The sequence below is a fragment of the Hoplias malabaricus genome, chromosome X2 (assembly GCF_029633855.1).
Source record: "Hoplias malabaricus isolate fHopMal1 chromosome X2, fHopMal1.hap1, whole genome shotgun sequence".
Taxonomy (NCBI): domain Eukaryota; kingdom Metazoa; phylum Chordata; class Actinopteri; order Characiformes; family Erythrinidae; genus Hoplias; species Hoplias malabaricus.
The window spans coordinates 51,856,842-51,880,618 of NC_089819.1; the positions used below are offsets into that span (position 1 = coordinate 51,856,842).

The following is a 23,777-nucleotide window of genomic DNA, read 5'->3' on the forward strand; positions in this document are numbered from 1 at the left end:
GACAGTGCTACAAACCTAAACAACCTAAGTGTTAGAAACATGTTTCTGTGGTGATTCAAACAGTGAGTAAAAACGTACAGACATGTTACACTTCAGCAGCGTACAAACAACAGCTGTTATTCTCCCTCAAACACACCGTTCCACCTTAAAAGATGCAGAGCTTAGAGCTGAGTTTCCCCAAAGTTGTAAACGTTCCCTTTATGTAACGTGGAATATATATATATCGCTCTGATGTGTTTATGCGTATGGTCTTCCATCTAACTGAAGTGTGTGTGTGTGTTAGTGTGTGAGCGCACGTGCGCGTGCTGAGGTAAGGTCTGCTGTAAGCGGACCTGCTCACGTCCACACCTGGACGGTTCCTCCACGCTCCTTGCAGAAGGAATGATAAATTCTCTTTGGGCTCTATCCGTCATTTCCCTCACACGCTCCCTGCTCTTCCCCTGAGAGCGAGAGTGAAAACCACTGTCATCGACAAGCATCTCTGCGCGGCGGAGTGGAGGAATATTGCTTCATCTGGTGTGTTTCTCAGAGCGGGGCCGATAGCACGGCTGTCTGAGGGCTGTGCTGTGATAGCGCCGGCTCGTGGGAGCTGTTTAACAAAAGCTCTGCTTAAACCATGGGAGGTGTCGAGGTTGAGGAAATTTGTGCAGCATTGCTTCCTTGTTTAGTTTTTTAAAGGTATTTCTGTGTACTCGCGCTTCAGGAAATGTTACTGTGGAACAAAGGAAGAGCTGCACATCTGGGTGTCCCCAAACCTTTGACGGGCCCTCTGTGTAAAAACCGCTGTGTCTCCTCACTTCTCATCCGTGCACTGAGATCGCTTCTGAATCACAAGACTGAGGAGTTTCCCTTTCGGTTTCACTTCTTCCTTCAGGTCGTTCCATGGCACTAGCGGGACTACCCCACTACCCCAGCCGTGGAGAGACTTGAATAGCTGCTGCGTGAGGTCAGGAGACGCCCGACGTCCATTGAGATTTAAGATTAAAACCCGGAAACACTCGAAGACCCACTTTTTCGTCAGTGTATCACTGTCACGTTGAAGTCTTTGCCTCGTCAAAACACACACTAGTGTATGCTCTATGGCTCATGTGTCTCCTCTGTGGCTCATGTGTCTCCTCTGTGGCTCATCTGTCTTCTCTACGACTCAAGTGTATACTCTATGGCTTGTGACTGCTCTGTCGTTCTTGCTTTTTCTTTTGTCTCTTTAGTCCGTTCTGTGGCTCCTGGCTCTCCTCTGTGGCTCGTGTGTCTCCTCTATGGCTCATGTGTCTCCTCTGTGGCTCATGTGTCTTCTCTACGACTCGAGCGTATACTCTATGGCTTGTGTGCCTGCTCTGTCGTTCTTGTTTTTTCTTTTGTCTCTTCAGTCTGTTCTGTGGCTCCTGGCTCTCCTCTATGGCTCGTGTGTCTCCTCAGTGGCTCCACTTTGCTCTGGCTGCTGTGTAGTGGCAGGGCTGTGTCCCCCGTCAGTCCTGTTTCTTAAAGCGCTCAGACGAGGCCCCATTCATCATCCTCTCTCTCTGCCTGCCACTGTGTGTGTGTGTGTGTGTGTGTGTGTGCAGCTGAGTGCAGGGGGGGGGTATTGATCAGCAGTAGCAGTAGCAGCAGGCAGGGCAGGGATGCAGGGATGTGATGAGAATGATAAAAGTGCAGGATTGGAGGCTCAGGAGGACACAGCTAATCACTGACCTCTACTCCCACATCCTGAAGATCATCCTCAAGTTCATCTGGAGCAGCACTCTCCAATTAAGTCCTCTTTTATCTTCTCCATGTTTTCTTTCCTTTCTTTCTTTCTTTCTTTCTACCTCCCCCATTTGTGTGTGTTCATTACAGCTGTGTGTTTGTTGGCCTCTCTTCCTCTTCAGCTCCAACAGCTTGGCACAAACATTTGCCACTAACACTTAAACAAATTGTAATAGTGTTGGACAAGCTGTCTTACATTGTTGATTTTGTACATTCCACAAGTCTCTCTCTCTCTCTCTCTCTCTCTCTCTCTCTCTCTCTCTCTCTCTCCAGAAGAACACTGAGCCATTTTTTTCTTTTCATGTGGAAATAACATTTTTGCCTAACGACTCCTACAGCCCTAAAAGTGTTGTGATTATGGTTTATTATTGCTGTGATTACCTGATTCATTTTTGCATCCTCGCCATCCAGGACATGAACAAAGCAGGATAAAGCACAGCCCATGTGCCCCCCTTTGGTTGAGCTGCTTTTCTGGTTGTTTTGATTTCATTTATCTTTTAAATTTAACAACAATTTACAAATTTAAAATAGATTTGTTGCTAAATTACGACCGCCATGTACTTCGACACTGAACCGAGGAAAGGTTGAGGTTTTTCTGCTAATGTAATACATTCCTGACGTAACACATTGTTATAAATTTCCAATGCAGCAAATAAAAGTGTTAAACGTACTATCTATACATTTAAGTTTTAAAAAGAATGACCTGGGGTTAGGGGTTCGAGGTGTGAGTGAATGTGTGAGTGTGTGTTGCCCTGTGAAGCACTGGCGCCCCCTCCAGGGTGTATTCCTGCTTTGCGCCCAGTGATTGCGGGTAGGCTCTGGACACACCGTGACCATGAACTGGATAACGGTAACAGATAATGAATGAAACCTTTGTTATCCAAAGGTAGGCTGGAAAGTAAGCAGTGTGTGTGTGTTATTGGAGATTTATTAGGGTGAGAATAAGGACAGTCGTTGCATAAAGTATTTACAAGGTGTCTGAATTTATCCTCACTCATGCCGCTGCTGTAATTTTTGTTTATGCGCTGCGTGTGTCCACAGCGGTAAGGAGAGTGACCCTTGGGAGCAGTTGTTAGTGCTGGGTGACCATGCATGCTGGCGTTTAACTGTTTAACGTGTGTTTACCGTCCAGCTCCTGAGGGACGCCGCAGCGTTGATGGAGTTAACGTCCCCTGACGTCTCCAGCGCATGGCTGCCTCCTGCCACGGATCTGGGGCTGGAGCTGTGTTTGAGTTAGGTGGCAGGGACAGACAAAGAGGATGTTTTTTATGAACCCTGCTCCGCTCAGGGTTTGAAGCAGCAACACTGCCTCATGAATTATTCAACGTGGACAGAGAGCGTGTAACTAAACACATGCTGTAGATGAATATTTCAATGCTGGACCTAAGTGTGTGTGTGTGTGTTTGGGGGGTGGGGGCGGGTGTGGAGGGCAACAGATTAAGATCTTTTTTTTCCTTCCACACAGTAAGCCAGTGTCTGGCTGGATGAAATGTTTTTGATTCATAACTAGGGGTGGATTTATTGGCAACAGTGTACTATTCTGTATATGTGGCAGGAGGCTCAGTCACCGTTATTTAGACTGACCACCAATGGAAGTTTTAAACATTTACAAGGCAACAAACTCTTATGTGGTTGTGACAAATTCACGTAGATGAAATAAAGCAGTAGACGCATGTATCGAGATGTCTTTACTGCTGCTGTATCGCCTGAAGCGGGCAGCAGTCAGCTGTGTTTTCTAAGTGTGCAAGGCCTTGAAGAAATATTTAGAACAGAAATGCCCAAGTGTCTGTGAACAGGGTGAAAATACTCCCAATGTTTTCCCTAAAAAACTGCTTTTATTACAAGAAGCGCCATTTGTGGTTCACCTGAGTAGCTCAGGAAGTGAGGTGTGAGTGAATGTGTGTGTGTGTGTTGCCCTGTGAAGCACTGGCGCCCCCTCCAGGGTGTATTCCCGCTTTGTGCCCAGTGATTCCTGCGATCCAGAACTGCATAAACAGTCACAGACAATGAATGAATGAATGAATAAATGAAACCTTTGTTATCTAAAGGTAGGCTGGAAAGTAAGCAGTGTGTGTGTGTTATTGGAGATTTATTAGGGTGAGAATAAGGACAGTCGTTACATAAAGTATTTACAAAGTGTCTGAATTTATTCTCACTCATTCCGCTGCAGTAATTTTTGTTTTCCAAATGTTTTCCCTAAAAACCTGCATTTTATTACAAGAAGCACCATTTGCGGGTCGCCCTAGTAGCTCAGGAAGTGAGGTGTGAGTGAATGTGTGAGTGTGTGTTGCCCTGTGAAGCAGTGGCGCCCCTTCCAGGGTGTATTCCTGCTTTTGCGCCCAGTGATTCCTGCGATCCTGAACTGCATAAGCAGGTCACAGACAATGAATGAATGAATGAATGAATGAATGAAACCTTTGTTATCTAAAGGTAACAATTGTTTTCCCAACGTTTTCCCTAAAAACCTGAATTTTATTACAAGAAGCGCCATTTGCAGGTCGCCTGAGTAGCTCAGGAAGTGTGAGTGAATGTGAGAGTGTGTGTGTTGCTCTGTCACAGGTCAATGAATGAATGAATGAATGAAACCTTTGTTATCTAAAGGTAACAATTGTTTTCCCAACGTTTTCCCTAAAAACCTGAATTTTATTACAAGAAGCGCCATTTGCAGGTAGCCTGAGTAGCTCAGGAAGTGTGAGTGAATGTGAGAGTGTGTGTGTTGCTCTGTCACAGGTCAATGAATGAATGAATGAATGAAACCTTTGTTATCTAAAGGTAACAATTGTTTTCCCAACGTTTTCCCTAAAAACCTGAATTTTATTACAAGAAGCGCCATTTGCGGTTCGCCTGAGTAGCTCAGGAAGTGAGGAAAAGAAAGACTTCTAACCCTTGTTTCTGAAGACAGATGTTTTGGTTTCGGTGCTCAGCCTCCCCCATGCAGGAGAGTCAACCCAGAAACACAGCGTTACATCAATTGAACGCTGTTGACACCACAAGGGGCCGCGGCGTAACCAGCTGAGTCCGGCTGAACTAACACTCGAACAAAAAACCCAGAACTAAAACTGAAACAAAGCCCTGGTCCCGACCATGAGCTTCTCACTAACCGTTGCATGTTTCCTTCAGGACAATATTTACCTGTTTCCCTGAAGTAAACAAAATGTAGCTTCTGCACAGTGTTTGCTTCTGTAATGTTTGAAAGTCTGGACAAGTGTAATGTACGACGTTGCTGAAGTTGTTTATCATTTTTGTGCATTAGGAGTCTCTTGTTTAGAGGTGTTTTTTTTTTTTGCTCAGAGGGCAAAACTGCTGAGTTTAGATATGGTGAAGTGCATGATTCATGTGGGGTGTGCGCTCTGCAGTTTTTGTTTTTTTTTTCCTTTGGTTTTGTCTTTTATTAGTTCTTCAACTGTTCGGTAGCTCCTGCCTTTCTCAGAGAGAGAGAGAGAGAGAGAGAGAGAGAGAGAGAGAGAGAGAGAGATACTGACAGTGATGGAACATCTGGTTTATTTGAGTCTGTATATGATTTCCACAGGTTTTATTTGTTAAAAACTACAAAACGCTGTGGAAAATACGGATTCTAATGTTTTCTCTTCATTTCTCTCTATAGGTAAATCAGAGAGACCTACGTTTTCTGTGTATGGGAGAGAACCTGGTGTCTCTGGCTGTCAGGTAAAACCCCTTGTCTACTTTCTCACATGTGCAGCTAGGGCTTTGTCTGTTGATGCCGTATTGTCACTGAGTTATTTACGCAAACTGTAATAGAATAAACAACAAGAACAAGGAACACCTGCTTCATGCTAAAGGCAATGTGTTAAATGTTCTCCCTAATTCAGCTTACATTTGCAGGACAAATTCAAAAGCAAATTACCTTCATTCTTTTGTTTCCAGGAATAATTTCAAATTCAAATTTAGTTTTGTAAAATTTGGTAGATTCATTTTAGTGATCAAATGGTTGTGGCTAGTTGTCTAATACAGGATCACACACACACACACACATACACACACACACACACACACACACACACACACACACACAGGTTACACACAAAGGCTTCATTGTGTGAAAGAGCTTCTTTCTATTTTTAAATTTAGCTGTCAAATTTTTTCAGAATCATTTTCCGAGCTCTATTGATCCGTTTTGTGTTATTTGTTTCCAACATTTTAAAACTGACATGTGTCTTTATAAAATCTTTAAAGCAAACATTATTATTGGCTGTCCTTTATTGTTTCTCATTCAGAAAGCAGACCAGGTGAATGTATATATCACTGCTGTCCAATCAAAAATTGGTCCATTCATCATTACATTGTCTCAGTGTGAATGACAGCTGCTGTGTTCTAACGATGTGTTCTCTAAACTACTAAAATAAAAAATGTAGGTACATGTTTTCACAGTATGTATTTGTGACATCACATAAACACAAATGTTGAATTGGCCTTTTCTTGTTCAGTTACACTTTAGTTTACATAGTAGTTTTACATAGTAGTACTCTACTTTACTGGTGCTTATAGTTTCGTTTACCCTGATAATGTTTGCTTTAAAGCTACAGCTTAAAGCCGACCTTAGCAAGAAGCTAGCTCTTCAGCTTTAGCATTAGGTCCACCCAGCTCTCAACCCTTATGACCTTCACCTAACCTCCGCCCAGTCCCTACACCAGCCACGAGCTCAGCTTCACACACACACAGGGGTGCTTCTGAACGCTGTGTGTGCAGGCATGCGGTTACATGCGAGTGAATGGCGCTAGTCAGAGCAGAGAAAACACTACGGGCTCTCCAGAGTGGTTGCTTCATTCATAAAAGAACTTTTTGAAAGGGAATGCCAGTTCAGACATTTTTGGTGTGGGAACTGGGGGGGAATTTATGCTGGCCTGCAGCTGCACACATCAGAGCCTGGCACACACTCAGTTTGTCTAGTCGCTGAAGAAAAACAGGAAGGCCAAAAAAGCCGCTTTTTCCCTGAGAGAATTCGGGAAGAATGCAGGCTGCGGGGCGGCTATATTAATATTATAAAAGGCTGCTGGTTAATACCACCAAGGCAGACCGTGAATACAAACAGACCAAGATCAGGTGCAGTGCTCACAAAGGCCAGTTCACACCCAGAGCGTTTCTGGAGGTCTTTTTATTCATCCACTTGTCGGAACAGTTACACCTCTGTTTTATTCCGTGTTTCAGTCCACGCCCACTGTAAGCTCATCTTTAAAGGCTAAGCACCAGCTATGTGAAAGTGTCAAACAAATAAATACAGTGGAGTTTGAGTTCCTAACTTGTGTTTATTGAGAGTCAGAAAACATGTTATTTCTTACTAATTGAAGGAATAAGGTTTAAAAGACGGTTGGTCCCTCCCCACAACGGTGTTGGGAAACTCTAATAGGCGTCTTGCCTGTGACGTAGATGGTGGACAACAACTCTAGAAGCTGCACTTAATTTAATGTAAAATGAGGAAAAGGTGTGTTGTTTTTGGCTGCAATCATTCAATGTACAGTGGGACATCTGTGAACAAATGGCCCAAAGATCCCAAAATATCCAGAAAATGGACTAAATTTGTCCACTTTAAACGGGCACTTTGGAAAGGACCATGCGCTCACTCCGTTATCTGTAGCTCATTTCACTGGCGCTTTTCCAACAATATGGGCATGTAAGGACACCAACGAAAGGTGTTCAAGAGCCTCTGTAACATGGAGGTAAACAGGGTAAGGACACTCACTTCGCCTGTTTTAGTTGGTGTTAGTTAACGTTAGCTTGACTCGCTAAACTCGGTGCTCAGATTATACTCGGCTACGTAGCTGCATTACGGAGGTTTATAGTGTCGGATGAATTCGAGTTCGACTTCGATCACATTTACAAGAATAATGGTACCTCTAAATTTGAGTTTAGCTTATTGCTAGGCTATTGTCATGAATAATGTTGGTTATTTAGCTAGATACTGTCATAACAGTCAGTCATAACGGTGTTTTACCGCGGCGTTGTTCAGCTGTTGTCCACCAGTGACGTCACAGTTGCGTTCAAGAATTTCCGTAGCGAGCTCGGGTTTTTCTGTCAATTTAATAAAATTGTAGTTTTAAAGCAAGTTAAGCTGCTATTTTCATTTTAATTCATACTTATATCTGTCAGTAACTACAATAATGTGAAATATTCATGGAGGTCCATTAAGTGGTGCTTAGCCTTTAAGAAACGAAATCATACGGAACCTGAGAGCGACGAGCAGTAAATGAAACATTACTGACAAATGAACAGGCAGTTGTATTTGAAAGGTGAGGTATGAGTCATTGTATAGATTTATTGAGATGGTTTGGTTGTGTTTTGTATTTTACCTCAGCTGACATTTTACCTGAAAAGTCTAACCCAGTCACAAGTAACGAGGGACAGGGAACGTCCGACTGGAGTTTTTCCATTTTGCAAAAAGACCAGACAAACAAGAACACACTCTCCATCGGTGTGTTGCGTTGGACGTGAATTATAACTCTCCCGTAGTTCATGAAGCAAACAAGTTACATAATAACAAGGCAGGTTAAATATTGCGCTTTGTAGAAAATCTGTTTGTTAATGGTCTGGTTTGGGAACGATTTAAAGGCAACAACGTTCTGTCGGATGTTTGATGTGGAAATCAGGTTCACGATTGGCCCCAAAACTAAGCGACCTGTAGTTTATGAGCTGTGTCTCACACACAGACTTTTAGCTCCACACAGTTCACAGTTAGGGATTATTGCACCATTTGTGCATGGTGTAGATTTGGATATATAAATGAGTCACATATTCAAAACGTTTCAGCCAGCTGAGCCCCTATCTTCAACAGTGTGGATCGCTTGTAGCCGTACCCAGCTTCTCAAAGTGACAAATCTGCATATTGATGACATTTAAATCTGTATACCTGCTCAGATATTGTGTAAAATATTATTTCACCTTGTACATTTTTAGTTCTGGATGCATCTGTCTAAGGTGTGTATGCAGATTCGGAACATAATTGACACCCTCACAACTGTGTCTTATAATAATAACGTATTCAGCTGCAGCAGGTGTGCTCTGTGTGTTTCTCAAAGCTTTTGGTGGAAGGTCCTGTCACTTCCTTTTGAGCAGTTCTTCCATCATTTTTACATATCTGACTCATCACCTTTCCACACGACAATCGTATTGCGGTTAAAACCCTTAAGGCGAAGCGATAGAATCACAGACGCCGTCCGAACAGAAGCAGCCTGATCCAGCGTGAGTTTTTCGAGCTGATGTCGGATGCGGTTGCTGTGGCTGGTTGCTGGGCACTGAAGGTAAATGCTGGGCCGGGCCTGTGTCCCGTGAGGAGGATTAGACTGATTAATGCTGCAGGATGCGGCTGACAGATGAGTGCCATTATCCCCACAAATATGCCTGACATTTCACCGAAGATGGCGATCGTTCAGATGGGAGGAGAGGCTGCGTGCATCTGCAGATTACATGCTAGGGCTGAACAATATGATGAGGTACTTAATTGTGATAGATTAGTGGCGATAAATCAGGTGACGTCAGGAATCATCCGTAGTGCGCGGTACAGTTACAGGCCTCATGAAGTCATTATTTTTATCTGTTTGTGAGATAAATTAAAGAAAAGAAAAATACATCTTTTAAGAGTTTGTCGCTCTGCTGTAATCCGAAATGTTCGCCATCCAAAATTATTTTTCCCATAAGAATTAAAGGAAATAGAAATAATTGGTTCCCAGCCCCTGTTGACTCGCTAAGTGTTAAAGGTGATATAGGTATGTTTTTTTTAATGAGAACAGTTATAATACAGTTCATAAAGAGTTAAATAAACATACTAACATTAAAGAAAGCATTTAAACATAAGAAAATTGACCTTTTTGACTGCAGGGTGATGGCGTGAGTGGATGGAGGTGTGGGGAGGAAGGGTGGAATTACCGCTTGGAAGGGGAATCCCCCTCCACGAGAACAACTGGCATTGCGAATTCCGGGGTGACTTCCCTTTTCTGTCGCTTTGAGATCGAAGGAAAAAACTTGTCCAATGTCTGTTTCTTCTGCCTTTTTTGTAGAAATCACTCTTAACCCAGTAAACATTTAGCCGTTGATTCAACGTTGAAATAACGTAATGACTGCCGTCTAATCAACATTCTATTAAGGTTGAAAATGAAAGTTGAAAAGACGTCCAAACACAGACATTGAAAAGACGACTATTAGACGTATTTTGGACGTCCATTGACATTATGAATTGGTCCCGAAATAAATTACTCGTATAAAACGCGTTTTGGACGTCCACTGACGTTATCGATTGGTCACCACTTAACTAACTTATTAAGATGGATTTTGGACGTCCATTGACGTTTAAAATATGTCCTTGACGACAGACTACTTTTAGACGTATTTTGAACGTCCAGGGACGCTCCTTGTTTACTGGGAACTTTCTTTGGAGCCATGATTGAGGGCTAAATAAAGCACTTGAAATCACAAACGAAGTAACAGAAGGAAGCAGAACGATAACGAACCGAACGTAACTGTGTCTCGAGCGCGAATGATGCTTGGTTTGAGATAAACGGACGCGCGGGGCTAACGCCATCTGTACGCAACCCGAAATTTTGTTCGCTAACCGGTACAAATTTTTATTTAAATTTTTGGTCGTAACCTGATTTTGTTCACTAACCTAGGCGTTCGCTAACCGAGGTATGATTTGATACACGATGCGTTAATATGTCATTTAGTATCAGCGTGTTATCGTAGTGTTGCACGCACAAAGGCCAGAGAATTGTCGTTATGCATTGTGGTGAAAGAATGGATGCAGAATGGTGTTTTGTTTTCCAAAAAATTGATTGTGTCACCCGTTTACACGACATGTAAATATGCCTCCTCTCTGACTGCACACTTTGTCCAATAATTAAATTTAAATGGAGTCCCTAATCATCTCAGTGTAGGATTTATCTTTTCCTGCTGTTCCTCTGCCTAAATCAAAGATTATGGGTTTAGTTTCATAAAAATCACAACTTCCCTTTGTGTAATCTTTAAATAGGATTTGACTAATTTCAAATCTCCATAATCAACAGTAAACGGTGGTCTCGCCGGAATGTAAAAGTCCCTAATTCTCTTAGATTAGTCCTCTGTCTGTATTTCATCTGACCCCAGCGGACTCTTCACTCTTGTCTCGTGGCAAAACCCGAGAAGCTAATATCGCTGTGAGGATTTAATATCATTGAACAAAGGCAACACTAGTCAGTCTGTTGTGCCATGTCAATGTCAGTGCGGCCGGCTGGGTGACAGCCTGTCACTTTGGAGAGCCTGTTTCCCCCTTATTTCTCCTGCAGTTAAGGAGAGGCTGCCCTGATTCTCACACGAGTTGATGGCCTTCAATTTAATCTGCTAAAATCAGGAATCAGGCTATTCTTAGGCACAGACACAGTGGCTCTGCCACCACGGCCCCATGGGGAGTTTGATTACGACTTCTATCTGACTTTGATTTGGAATTAGTAGATAATTCCTTTGTACAGCGTGCCGCTGCGTACGTGACACTGAGGCGTTAAGTTGTTCTGGACGTGCCGTAGCCCGGCGTCCTAAGGTTTAATTATACATTTTGACATATTTTATTACGTATCTTTGTGTGGGAGTCCGTGTGTTTATTTAGTTACTCTTGAAAAACTCCGTATTTCAACGTTGAATTATTTTTATGAATGGGACTTGGCAGTACATCACCACGTCATTAATAGATTTACTAATATACTATTTTGTTTATATACTAAGTCTGCTAAGTACCCCACATATCAGTTCACTCTGTGGTCACATGGCTATGTCTGGCTCTCTTTATCCACCTCCCCACCCCACCCAGTCTCTACTCTTAAACCCCACAAACGATTAGGCTAATTGGGCCACGGCTCTAATTGGCCTCTTAACCCAGTTTGCTGAGGCCAGGGCGGTGGAGTGGATTTTGGTGAAGGATGCAGTGGGCTTGGGGAAGGCCATCCACCAGAGCAGGGGTTTCTGTGTTAATCTCCTGCTTATCAGACGCAGCTTTCGGACCATGACACTGTCCTGTCTCCTCCGTGTGTAATTGGCTCACGGACTGAGGTTCAGAACCCTGTCAGCTCCACGGGCTCCGGAGCGCTCGGCCGTTTTGTCGAGTTAAGCCAGTGTGTTTTTCGGAGGAACCGACGGCTTCCGAGATCAGACAGATGGTTTAATGAGGCTTTAGCTAGTCAACCCCCCCCCCCCCCTCACTACCACCAGCAACACCCACCCCCTACTTCTCTTACACAAGTGCGGACACACACACATTTGTGTTTGTTTGGACACGGGGACAGTCAGATCTCATGTAAACACCTCAAGAATGTAGCTCTTTACATGTGATATATCCGACTTTAAATATGTGAAATTATTTACAAAATACAAAGAAATAAAGCCCCACACATAGCGCTGGACTCCCTTGTTTCCTCGGCTCGTCATCGCTGCTTTAAGTGGCCATGTCCCCGGCTGTTTGAGGATGTGCCTTGAGGCCCTGATCAGCTCTGATCAATAACAGTTCACCGGAGGCTGCAGCAGTGGTGATCGCTAGGTCAGACTGATTGGATCGATTTCTCCTTGGACTTAACTGAGCCTGCTGACACTGTCACATCAATTACTGCACACTTGTGTGAACCACAGAGGATAAGGAACGCTGAGGGAGGACCAAAGTATCACTAAATAAAATCCTGTCCAGTTTTTCAGTGTTCTGGTTTGTTGTAAATATGACCAACTCATGTAGGTGTAATTACTGCGGAAATGATGCAGATGTGGACAAGGCCTCTGTTCATTTCAATATAAAAATCTATCGGTGAGTGATTCATGGGTGATCTGTTATTACGGATATCAAATATAAATATACAGGGGTTGGACAATGAAAGTGAAACACCTGGTTTTAGACCACAGTAATTTATTAGTGTGGTGTAGGGCCTCCTTTTGCGGCCGATACAGTGTCAGTTCGTCTTGGGAATGACATACACAAGTCCTGCACAGTGGTCAGAGGGATTTGAAGCCATTCTTCTTGCAGGATAGTGGCCAGGTCTCTACGTGATGCTGGTGGAGGAAAACGTTTCCTGACTCGCTCCTCCAAAACACCCCAAAGTGTCTCAATAATATTTAGATCTGGTGACTGTGCAGGCCATGGGAGATGTTCAACTTCACTTTCATGTTCATCAAACCAATCTTTCACCAGTCTTGCTGTGTGTATTGGTGCGTTGTCGTCCTGATACACGGCACCGCCTTCAGGACACAATGTTTGAACCATTGGATGCACATGGTCTTACTGGTGCAATGTGTAATGAATGAAGATTGTCCACCAGGCTGCTCCAGTTTAGCCATGAAACCTCCCACACTACAATGACAGGGGTTTCAGTTTCATTGTCCAAACCCTGTACATTGTCATCACAAATTGGAGCTCACCAGTGTCTGACCAGGGAACCGCTACCAATATCTAGGGCAAATACTTTCAATAATACCAATTAAATTAATAAAAATCGATTTTCTTGGGTTTGATGAGCTCTTGTTTTCCTCCTCTCCAGCCCCCTCTACAGCCAGATATGGGTCTGACCAGTCCAGGACCCGTGACCACGGCTGGGAAGTCACCGGCGCCGTTCTACTCCTTCACCGGCTCCAATCCACGAAGGCGCTCTCTGCAGGACTCGGCTCCTCTGGGTGCGTATCCGTCGGCTGAGTTTTGGGAAGTCAGCGCTCTATACCGTCTGATGCCACTGGGACAGTGATAATGGATAACACTATTAAAAACACATTTTTGCTTCAGTTCTACTGTAATATGGCGGAGATATGAAATTGCTGATACGGCTTGGCACACAGACATACCTCGGTGTGGTTTTAATTCACTGACTGCACTGAAACCAAAGAGAAAGCTGTCAGACTGCTTCTGCTTACCAAGTCTTTCAAAGTGTTTTTTTCGTCCTCTTACGCCTTAATGTTCTTTTTATCTCCTCAGATCCTCACCAAACAAAGAAAGTACGCAAGGTTCCCCCTGGCCTGCCATCGTCTGTGAGTGGAGCTTCATTTTATCTGTCTGCTTTTCCTCTGATATAAAAATAGCTGCTAATACACACAAACAAACAAAAACACACACACACACTTAATAAAAGCGGTTGATGTCTCAGCCCTTGGTTTCACTTTGTTCACTTTGTCTTCAAAGTCATCCTCTGCTCAGGTTGTAGCAGCAAGTGTCTTGTGTGTGTGTGTGTGTGTGTGTGTGTGTGTGTGTGTGTGGTCATTACAGCTTCATTAGTCATATTGTTTGGGTCAGGATCAGATTTTTAAGGCTCATGGTTTCTCAAAACCATCCCCCACATTTCCCTGAATGTAACCTCCATTAAGACATTTTATTGGTTTTAGTTTTTCTTTATTCCTCGCTGTGTTTGCTTCCTCCTGACTGTTTTGTTCTTGGCAACACGTTACATTATGTAAGATTCTGGAAATTACATCTTACCCTGATGTATAAAATTTGATTTAGAAAAATTAGGACATGTTTTCCTCTCATAAATGACTTCACCGTTTTGGGCTTTGTTTTCAGTGTTAACACAGTCCTTACAGAAATGCCATTAGTCTCGTTTGTTTGTCAGCTCACAGTTGTCAGATTTCTTCAGCTCGGGCGACATATACTTAAGTTATATTGAGTAAAGTCCTTCATAATTAAAATAAAGTTTGCACCGGGTCTGGTGCGTCACGTCATTGACAACATTTTATTGGATTCTATTAATTAGCATTTGTTTTCATTCATTCATTCATTATCTGTAACCGCTTATCCAGTTCAGGGTCATTGTGTGTCCAGAGCCTACCTGGAATCATTGGTCGCAAGGCGGGAATACACCCTGGAGGGGGCGCCAGTCCTTCACAGGGCAACATACACACTCACACATTCACTCACACACTCACACCTACAGACACTTTTGAGTCGCCAATCCACCTACCAACGTGTGTTTTTGGACTGTGGGAGGAAACCGGAGCACCCGGAGGACACAGGGAGAACACACCACACTCCTCACAGACAGTCACCCGGAGGAAACCCACGCAGACACAGGGAGAACACACAACACTCCTCACAGACAGTCACCCGGAGGAAACCCACGCAGACACAGGGAGAACACACCACACTCCTCACAGACAGTCATCCAGAGGAAACCCACGCAGACACAGGGAGAACACACCACACTCCTCACCGACAGTCACCCGGAGGAAACCCACGCGGACACAGGGAGAACACACCACACTCCTCACAGACAGTCACCCGGAGGAAACCCACGCAGACACAGGGAGAACACACCACACTGTGGTGATAGAGTGACCAATGTAAGACATTTGAATTATTTATAGCACTCCTCTAGGACAAAAATTTCAGTTCTGATATTAAAGTCCACAGGGCAGGTTGTGTTTGCTCAGAAAATACTCAGCGTTATATTTGTTTTGAATCAATTTCCAACCTGATTTAGAGTGCTACTGTGTGGGCATCAGGAGCATTGCCGTAACTGGGTTAACAAGTCTTATATTGGTTTGTAGTGTATAGCAGGAACAGTATCGGAGGTAGGCCGGTTCAGGGCAGACGGCTGATTGATTTGGGGGCCGCTGCGGCCTCCTCTCACTCGGGGGTCCCGTGGGAGTTGCGCTCGGGGCCTGGAGCTGTCACAGCCCATCCCCACCGCTGCTCTTTTGATGTTTAATTAGTCATTATGTAGCCTGAACAGGAGGACAGACAGAGATTAATAGCGACGGATCGGGAGAAGTTTCCATGGGCGATAATCCCGGCGGAGCGGAGCCGCAGCCATTAAGGATGCAGAGGAAGTGCGGAGCCTCAGCTTGCGTCCGCCTGCGCCGGCCCACCTCATTAATATGCATCAATCACACAGTCAGCTGCTGATTGCCAGGAAGTCTGAGTTAAAGCCTGGGCCTTGTAACTTCTGCTGGTGCTAGGGAAGGTTTCCTCAATAGCGGTTAGGTTTGTGGAGGGGATTCTTCTCTCTCCTTTCTCTCCTAGAACAAAAGAGGGCTTCGATGACAGTCGGATCTTCTTTTTGGGAAGCCTTCGATTAAAAACGCCTGCCACGAAGTCGCCCCTCTCGGGGGAGAAAATGAGATATGGAATATGGGGTCATCTGAGGGACATTAAAGGGGAGTTGGGTGGTGTATGTTTTTTTTTTTTTTCCGTTCTACAAAATTTGAGCCTGAATCCTGGAGCCTGTGGAATAGCGAGCGAGGGCTGGGCATCATGGGAGAGCATGTGGCATTTTCCCTGCTTATACAAGTAGAGTGAATAAGTGGGTAAAGAAGGCAGGGGGGTGCAGGGTGGTGGGGGGTAGAGATTGGTTGCCTTGCGGGGTACATCTCTTTGTTGTGTAAATGGACGTTAGGCTTTTATTTGTCAGTGCTTAACACATGGGCGCAGGTGCACTTGTGTGACTCATAACTCAAAGCAGCCCAATTCAGAACGGGGCGAAGCGGTGACACGGCAGAGGGATAAAATACAGCGGCGCTGTGGCTCTCTACTCCGCGGTGATAAGAGAGGGGCTTGCCGTATTCTCACTTTCACAAGAGTCAGTGGGGGTAGGGAGGGTAGAGAGATGTGGAGACGAGTGTGTGTGTGTGTGTGTCAGGTACAGCCATGGGTGTGTGGATGAGTCTGAGGTGTGTGCAGATTTATATCAAGGTTTTAGTGTCGGAAAATAAAAATCTCTAGAGTTCTTTTTTATTTTTTTAAATTTTATGTATGATTTCACATGCTTATTTGAAGCATTAGCCGGGTGTCTCAGCCTCTCTCCCTTCATGTAGACAGAGGCCTGTTTCTATGAGTAGAAATGGCATGTCTCGGGCTGTCGCCAAAGCAGCCAATGGGTTACATTTAGGAACTTGCGACTGTGAAGATGTTATATGGAGAATGTGTGAGTTGTGTGTGTGAATGTGCACTCTCTTCCAGTGTTTTGAAGTGTGCTCTGATGCAGAAGGAATCTGGCTGTTTGAAGGCACTGCCGAGCCAGCGCACCTGCAAAGCCATGCTGGGTTGCTGGGGCAGCTGTGTGGTGTGTGTGTGTGTGTGTGTGTGTGTGTGTGTGTGTGTGTGTGTGAGAGAGAGAGAGAGCGAGAGAGGATGTGTATTTGCCAGTGCACCAGTGTGTTTATATGCATGCATTGTGAGTTGCCAGTACCTAGTATGTGTGTGTGTGTGTGTGTGTGTGTGTGTGTGTGTGTGTGTGTGTGGGGCGGGGGTTTGCATGCAGTCTGCAGGGTACCTGTACGGAGGGAATGCAGCTGCGGATGTCTGAGAAAGCTTTTTGCTTGTGTAAGCACCAGGGCCCCACTAGAGGCCTGAATAGCTGCTTGATAAACAAAATGAACACAATGCGTCCCATCATTATTCCCTCCACAGGGAATGCACTCTTATTTATGCCCCCCCCCCCTCACATTTACCCCACCTACCTTCCTAGCTCACCTAAAAATACCTTAACCATTTACATTTTTGCCTCCATCCAGGTTTTGTAAGGGGGCGACGTGGCGTTTCTGTACGAACGCAAATATTTATGGAATAACATCCGCTCTGCGCTCGAGAGCCGAGGCCATATTTAAAGATGTAAAGCCTATCAGGAAGAGGCAGCAGCAGATTGAGAATGCACAAATGTTTATAACTGCATTCGGTTCATGCAGAGGTTGGTTTCGAAGAGGCGGCGGTGAACTCAACTTAACCCTTTCATGTGCTGCTTCCACTGTTCCTTCCTTGGCTTCGTTCCCAATGATGGCCCTGGCATCTTTTAAAACCGTTGGCCGTGCAACAAGTGATTCAAATGACCCAGATACATTTGTCTTAATTCTTCATATTCCTGTGTGTTATGCATGGACTAATCCACTGAATCATATTGTCTGTGTTTTCTGTGGTGAGCCACAGGTTACTGAGCGTGAAGCTGTTAACGGGAGAGAAACGCAGCAAGTGTGTGCATGTGTGTGTGTTGCTGTTAGTCAGCGAGAACGGCTGCTGCACTGCTCTCGGGCAGCTGTTTGGGCACCTGTGCTGAAGGACCCGGCCTGTCTGTCTTCTCTGTGTGCCTGACAGGCGCTGGGTTACACAGAGAGAGAGAGAGAGAGAGAGAGAGAGTGTGGCTGGCCCATGGCTGTGGGCGAGAGACATTTTCATGTGGGATATTCATGCATGACTGTGAGGCCGTAGCTGTAGTGTAAATAGCCAGCTTTTTTTAAGCGCCCTTGTCATGGGCGTGACGGCTTGATGTGACAGTGCCTGAGCCAGCAGAGTAACGATGGGCCTGAGGAGAGGAATGAGGGAGCGGAAGAGGAAGAGTGAGAGAGAGGGTGCAGGGCTGGAGTGGAGGGGTGATAGAGTCCCTTTGGGGGATTTTTGCAAGCGAGAACTCTGGCTGTGAATGACAAAAAAGATTGCCATTCGCATTTGACATATTACTTGGAAGTGAGGCTGGGCGATATGACGAAGCGCTATTGGTATCGTGTTGAATTATGTCACTCTTTTCTGCTTTTTCAGAGAATCCCATGACTATTAGAAGTATTTCAAGCTTAATGTGTAGCTGTAAATAGGAAAAAAATAGTTATTTCCCGTTGACAGAAATCACAGTGTAGTAACGAACCGGTTCCACATTCCTGACTGTTTGTCAACTCGTTATGACAGAATTAGATTCCGAAACCATTACATAAACAGCACTTCAGACCCCTTTATCTTTAAGTCTGTAAAGGTATTCACAGACGTCTGTCCATCCATTTGTGAGAAAGGAACTCTGGGTCTGAAAGAAAATGGAGCTCTCGAGAGGACCCTCCTGAGAACCAGAAAGAAACATACATTCATTCATTCATTATCTGTAACCCTTATCCAGTTCAGGGTCACGGTGGGTCCAGAGCCTACCTGGAATCATTAGGCGCAAGGCAGGAATACACCCTGGAGGGGGCGCCAGTCCTTCACAGGGCAACACACACACACATTCACTCACACACTCACACCTACGTACACTTTTGAGTCGCCAATCCGGAGCACCTGGAGCACACTTTTCACAGACAGTCACCCGGAGGAAACCCACGCAGACACAGAGAGAACACACCACACTCCTCACAGACAGTCACCCGGAGGAAACCCACACAGACACAGGGAGAACACACCACACTCCTCACAGACAGTCACCCGGAGGAAACCCACACAGACACAGGGAGAACACACCACACTCCTCACAGACAGTCACCCGGAGGAAACCCACACAGACACAGGGAGAACACAGCACACTCCTCACAGACAGTCACCCGGTGGAAACCCACGCAGACACAGAGAGAACACACCACACTCCTCACAGACAGTCACCCGGAGGAAACCCATGCAAACACAGGGACAACACACCACACTCCTCACAGACAGTCACCCGGAGCGGGAATTGAACCCACAACCTCCAGGTCCCTGGAGCTGTGTAACTGCGACACCTACCTGCTGCACCACCGTGCCTGCTGTATTTATTATTTTTTTATTCCTGGCTTGTACACAAACTGTTAAATAAAGGAAGGGTGGTTTCTGACCGCCGCACTGTCGTGTACATATTAACTATCCAAATGTGGTGATGATTTTTCCTCACCAATTCCCATCAACATGTTGTATTTAAGATGTCATCCGGACAAGTGGAAAGTGGGAGCTAAGACCCTGCCTTCGACACGACAACCAGTGACACTCAGAGGATCTGTGTGTGTGTGTGTGTGTGTCCTGAATGTGTACTTCCTGAACAGGATTGACTACATCTTAGTACATGGCTGGAATTTTGACTAGACAGCCATCTACAGGCAGCAGCAGCATGTGCAGGCGGCAGCTCTGTGTGTGTTTTTCTGTTTGGATTCGCTTTCTTTGAAGCCAGGCCGCTAATGCAGGGTCAGGACCTGGCAGAGCAGGCCCCGTGGAGATGGACATGCCTTGGGATAAAACGGCCCACTAAAGCTCTGTAAGAATAACTCCAGAGATTGAGGTTTGATGTGCTTCTTTCATGTGGCCACTGCTCTTTGTTCTCTAAAGAATCTCTGTTCTCCTTTTTCTTTTGTGCTTCATCAGTGTTGTGTTTTTTTTGGTGGTACATTTCTGTTTAAAGGGCTGTATTTCCCACCAAAAGCTTTACTGCTGTTGTGTTGTATGTTGAAATTGGTGCATTGTTTCCCATAGCTGACTTTCTGGGAATGGAGCACTTTGGGAGTTGCCAGTATTGTTTGTAAAGAGCTCTAAATTAATGTGTGATACGGCAGAAGTATATATTATTACTATAGTGGGCACGTTCATGACTCTCGGTTTATGCCTCAATATTTCATGCGCACCACTGGCACAAACTCCTCTAAAGCTCTTTTTATAGCGTTGTCCCAACAGTTTTTAACAGAATCTACGTAAATCACTGAAGACTGAAGTCATTCAGAGCGCTTTAGTGCGAAATGCAGGGTCTACACTGTGTAAATCACAGACGAAGCTGTTTTATTTGACATTGCCACATGATCTGTCAGTGTACTCTTATATGTTCATTACGTAGTGCGTTTTCTTGTGGGTAATTTTGCCTTATAACATCCTCAACACAATAAAGAAAAATGTAAGTAGATAATTTAGGGCTAAACCCCTGAGAGAGAGCTTTTAGAGGCATGACACACTTAAGCTTCACATCTAACATCTCTCAAAGATGTTGTTTTAATCATCATCATCATCATCATCTTTTCCGCTTGTACATTTCAGGGTCGCGGATGTTGTTTTAATTCGCCGTTTAATTTTGTATCAGTGAAATATGTGGTTGGCCCGTGATATGAAACAGCGGCTGAGTTAATGGTGTTGGTGTCTTAGGGTCATAATGTCAACAAGTACTAATTCCTCCACCAGGGGGCAGAGCTCTTGGTCATTTTTTGCCTTGCGTGTGAGTGTCACTCGTCCACACATTACACACACACACACACACACGGATATATACACGCAGTCTAGAGGGAGATGAGCTCATCAGATAAGTGATTAGATAGATGCCCGTCGTTTGACTGGCTCTGATCCTGAGCAGAAACCGGCCCACCTCTGGGAGCTCCGCTGTTTATCTGTGTTTGGGCTGCTGAAATTTACCACTGACAAGGGAAGGCCAGATAATGAAGCTGACAAACAGCCCAGACACACACTGCTTTCATCTACGAGAGAGAGAGGGAGAGAGAGAGGGGGGGGGGGGGAGGGAGAGAGAGGGGGGGGGGGGGAGAGAGAGAGAGAGAGAGAGAGAAAGAGGGGAGAGAGAGAGAGGGGTGGGAGAGAGGGAGAAAGAGAGAGAGAGAGAGAGAGAGAGAGAGAGAGAGGGGAGAGAGGGAGAGAGAGGGGGGAGAAAGAGATAGAGAGGGAGAGAGAGAGAGAGAGAGAGGGAGAAAGAGAGGGGGGGAGAGAGAAAGAGAGGGGGAGAGAGAGAGAGAGGGAGAAAGAGAGGGGGAGAGAGAGAGAGAGGGAGAAAGAGAGAGGGAAAAAGTGAGGGGGAGAGAGAGAGAAAGAGAGGGGGAGAGAGAGAGAGAGAGAGAGGGAGAGAGAGTGAGAGAGAGAGAGAGAGAGAGAGAGGGAGAGAGAGCGAGAGAGAGAGAGAGAGAGAGCAGTTAAAAGAGCAGACAGTGAGATTAGATTCATTACTCACATTCCTTCCAGTTGTAAATTATTAATGCAGAATACTGTTGTGTTTGGTGTATTTCTCCATACATTTTTACTGAAAATGAAAAGATTTGATTACATTTCTCTTACAATTTAGTAACTTTTTTGTTTTTCTTACAATTAAACTTTGTATTGGCTTTGTTTCACGATTTTAAATCATAAAAATCATTTGACTTTTTATGGCGAAATACACATCCCAGAAGTATCTGTTGGCTGTAAATAACCTGTAATTAGTGGCTGTTTTTAGTGGAAAGTAGATAAACGAGGGGCGTTTCTTTCTGGACACAGCACTTATAGATACTTAACAGACTTATAACACACATCGAACATGTGTTAACCACAAACACTCGTCTGTGTGCTGATCTGACTCCCATCGCTAAAAGCCTTCTCCGTCAGCAGTCAGCTGTGATTAGAGTAAGCTGTGATGTGTGTAAAGGAGAGCAGCGCTGGGTAAGGAGACCTGGCCTGATTCCTGACACACGTGAGCCTGTCACGCAGCGGTTGTAGGTCAGATGGCAAACGCCAGGGTGTGGTTCTGAGCTCTCTAACCGGGTGGATTTGATTGGATCGTCCGCGCCACGTTTGGCACGTTGGGAAGTGAGAGAGCCGGACAGTTTGACCTGTTTGATGGGCAGTCTTAACGGACAAAGTATTCTCAACGTTAATGAACATCTTCCTTCTGGATCGCTCCTACTGGTCCATTCATGACTACATTTTCACTCAATTTAAAGAGCAGCTGGCAGTTTCAAACGAGGAAGTACATACACACAACGTATAAAAGCGCACACAATAGAGTTATAGCTGAACTAATCTGACATTGACGGCATCTTGTTTGGATTGTAATGGCATAACAACATTAACCTTACATAAGCCCCTTGTTTGGGTGCATAATAAATCTATTTAGTCCTGTCTCTTCTGTGTTTGGCTGCAGCAGATCGTTCATCAAGGCCAGCTCAGAGGAAGTGCTCTTAGCCTCAGAGGAAGGCCATCCGAAGAGCTTCTCCCAGTGTAGTCTAATGGACTTAATGAAAGAAAACAAATAAGAAGAAGAGGGGTCAGACTTTGTTAGTGGGCTTAGTGAAGTGCTTATTATAACATTTATTACTAATGGTTTCTGAAGTAAAGATATGGTTTAGAACGTTCCAGTACAGCTGCGTATAGGCACTTGGCTGTATATAACATCTACAGGACAATGGACATTATTATATTATTAAATATTATCGTATATACGTATGGGACAGTTGTATTACCTGGTCCTGTTTGGGGAGAGGGTCCCAGGGTCTCCTTTGGCAGCTGTGCTGTTATAAAACGTTTGTGGATACGCAGCCGAGCAGCAGGACGGTCTGGAGTAACTGTATTAGCTCAGCTTTTTAAATCTGTGCACACCACACACACACACACACACACACACAATCAGGAGACAAGAATCAATTGGAAAATACTGTTGCTGTCCAAAGAAAGAAAAAAAAATGTATCTTCATTTCTGTCGATTTTTAGTTTACTGCATCGTTTGAACACAGCAGCTGTCCTTCACACTGAAATAGAATAGAAATGTGTGGCGTCTGTGGTGTCTATGTCTTCTCGTTTATTAGTCCTTAAAGTAGCCTTATATTATTAATACTTTTAGCTTCCCCTACAGTATAAAGTCTATGATAATAATTAAACATGATAATTATCGTAACAGTATTAATATGAGAGGTGATGCGTGTGATTTTCCTACAGAAGGACGGTGCAGTCGGGGGAATGATAATGTCGCTAAGAGTACTGGGCAATCAACTGAAATACCATCTGCTAAATTAGTGTACTACCTCTACACCAGTTCACTGTGTTTACATTTCTGTTTCCTCTAACAATGCGAATACGGTTTATCACTCTTAAATCCCTGCTCAGACGGGACGGTCTCCTCTCTAAACTGTTTAATGTTTATCGTAAATGTCTTGAGTTGTTGCACGTTTGTAGTCCTGGGTCCTGGGGGAGCGTTGGTTAATTTCAGAGTCTGTGTTGAACGCTGGATGTGGTTGAAATGGCAGTACACACCAGAGACAGAGAGACTGCAGTGAGTGGTGATAAGTGCAGGTTTCCAGGAACAGGTGAATGAGCGTCTGCCCTGGGGCTGAAGACCTGGCTCATTTCGGACCGATGGCGATCACCCATCTCCTCGTCTTGGACTCTGGTCTGGAGTCTGTGGTGTTTTTATTTTCTCAAACCTTTTCACGCATAGGGAATGAATACAACGCACAGTTAAAGCAGTGATGTTCAACTTGTGCCCATTGACACTTAATGACACGCTGTTATCAATAAATACATCTCTTGAGGTGGGCTGCTGTGTTTATATTGGAACTAAACGGTACGTGTGTCGTTGACGGTTGTGTATCAGACAACACACAAGCGCACGTAAATAATTATAGTGGACATGGCCGGGAGTGAT

At 44.7% G+C, this 23,777-nt stretch overlaps 1 protein-coding gene across 2 annotated transcripts in view; it reads left to right on the forward strand.

Moving 5' to 3' along the window:
* Nucleotides 1-23,777, forward strand: part of LOC136677472 (transcription factor 12-like) — a 148,143-nt gene that overhangs the window by 80,836 nt on the left and 43,530 nt on the right. For both annotated transcript variants that reach the window (XM_066655022.1, XM_066655023.1), the window contains exons 6-8: nt 5,348-5,409; nt 13,239-13,371; nt 13,667-13,719. In XM_066655022.1, the coding sequence (XP_066511119.1) occupies nt 5,348-5,409; nt 13,239-13,371; nt 13,667-13,719 (248 nt within the window). The remainder of the gene's footprint in view (nt 1-5,347; nt 5,410-13,238; nt 13,372-13,666; nt 13,720-23,777) is intronic.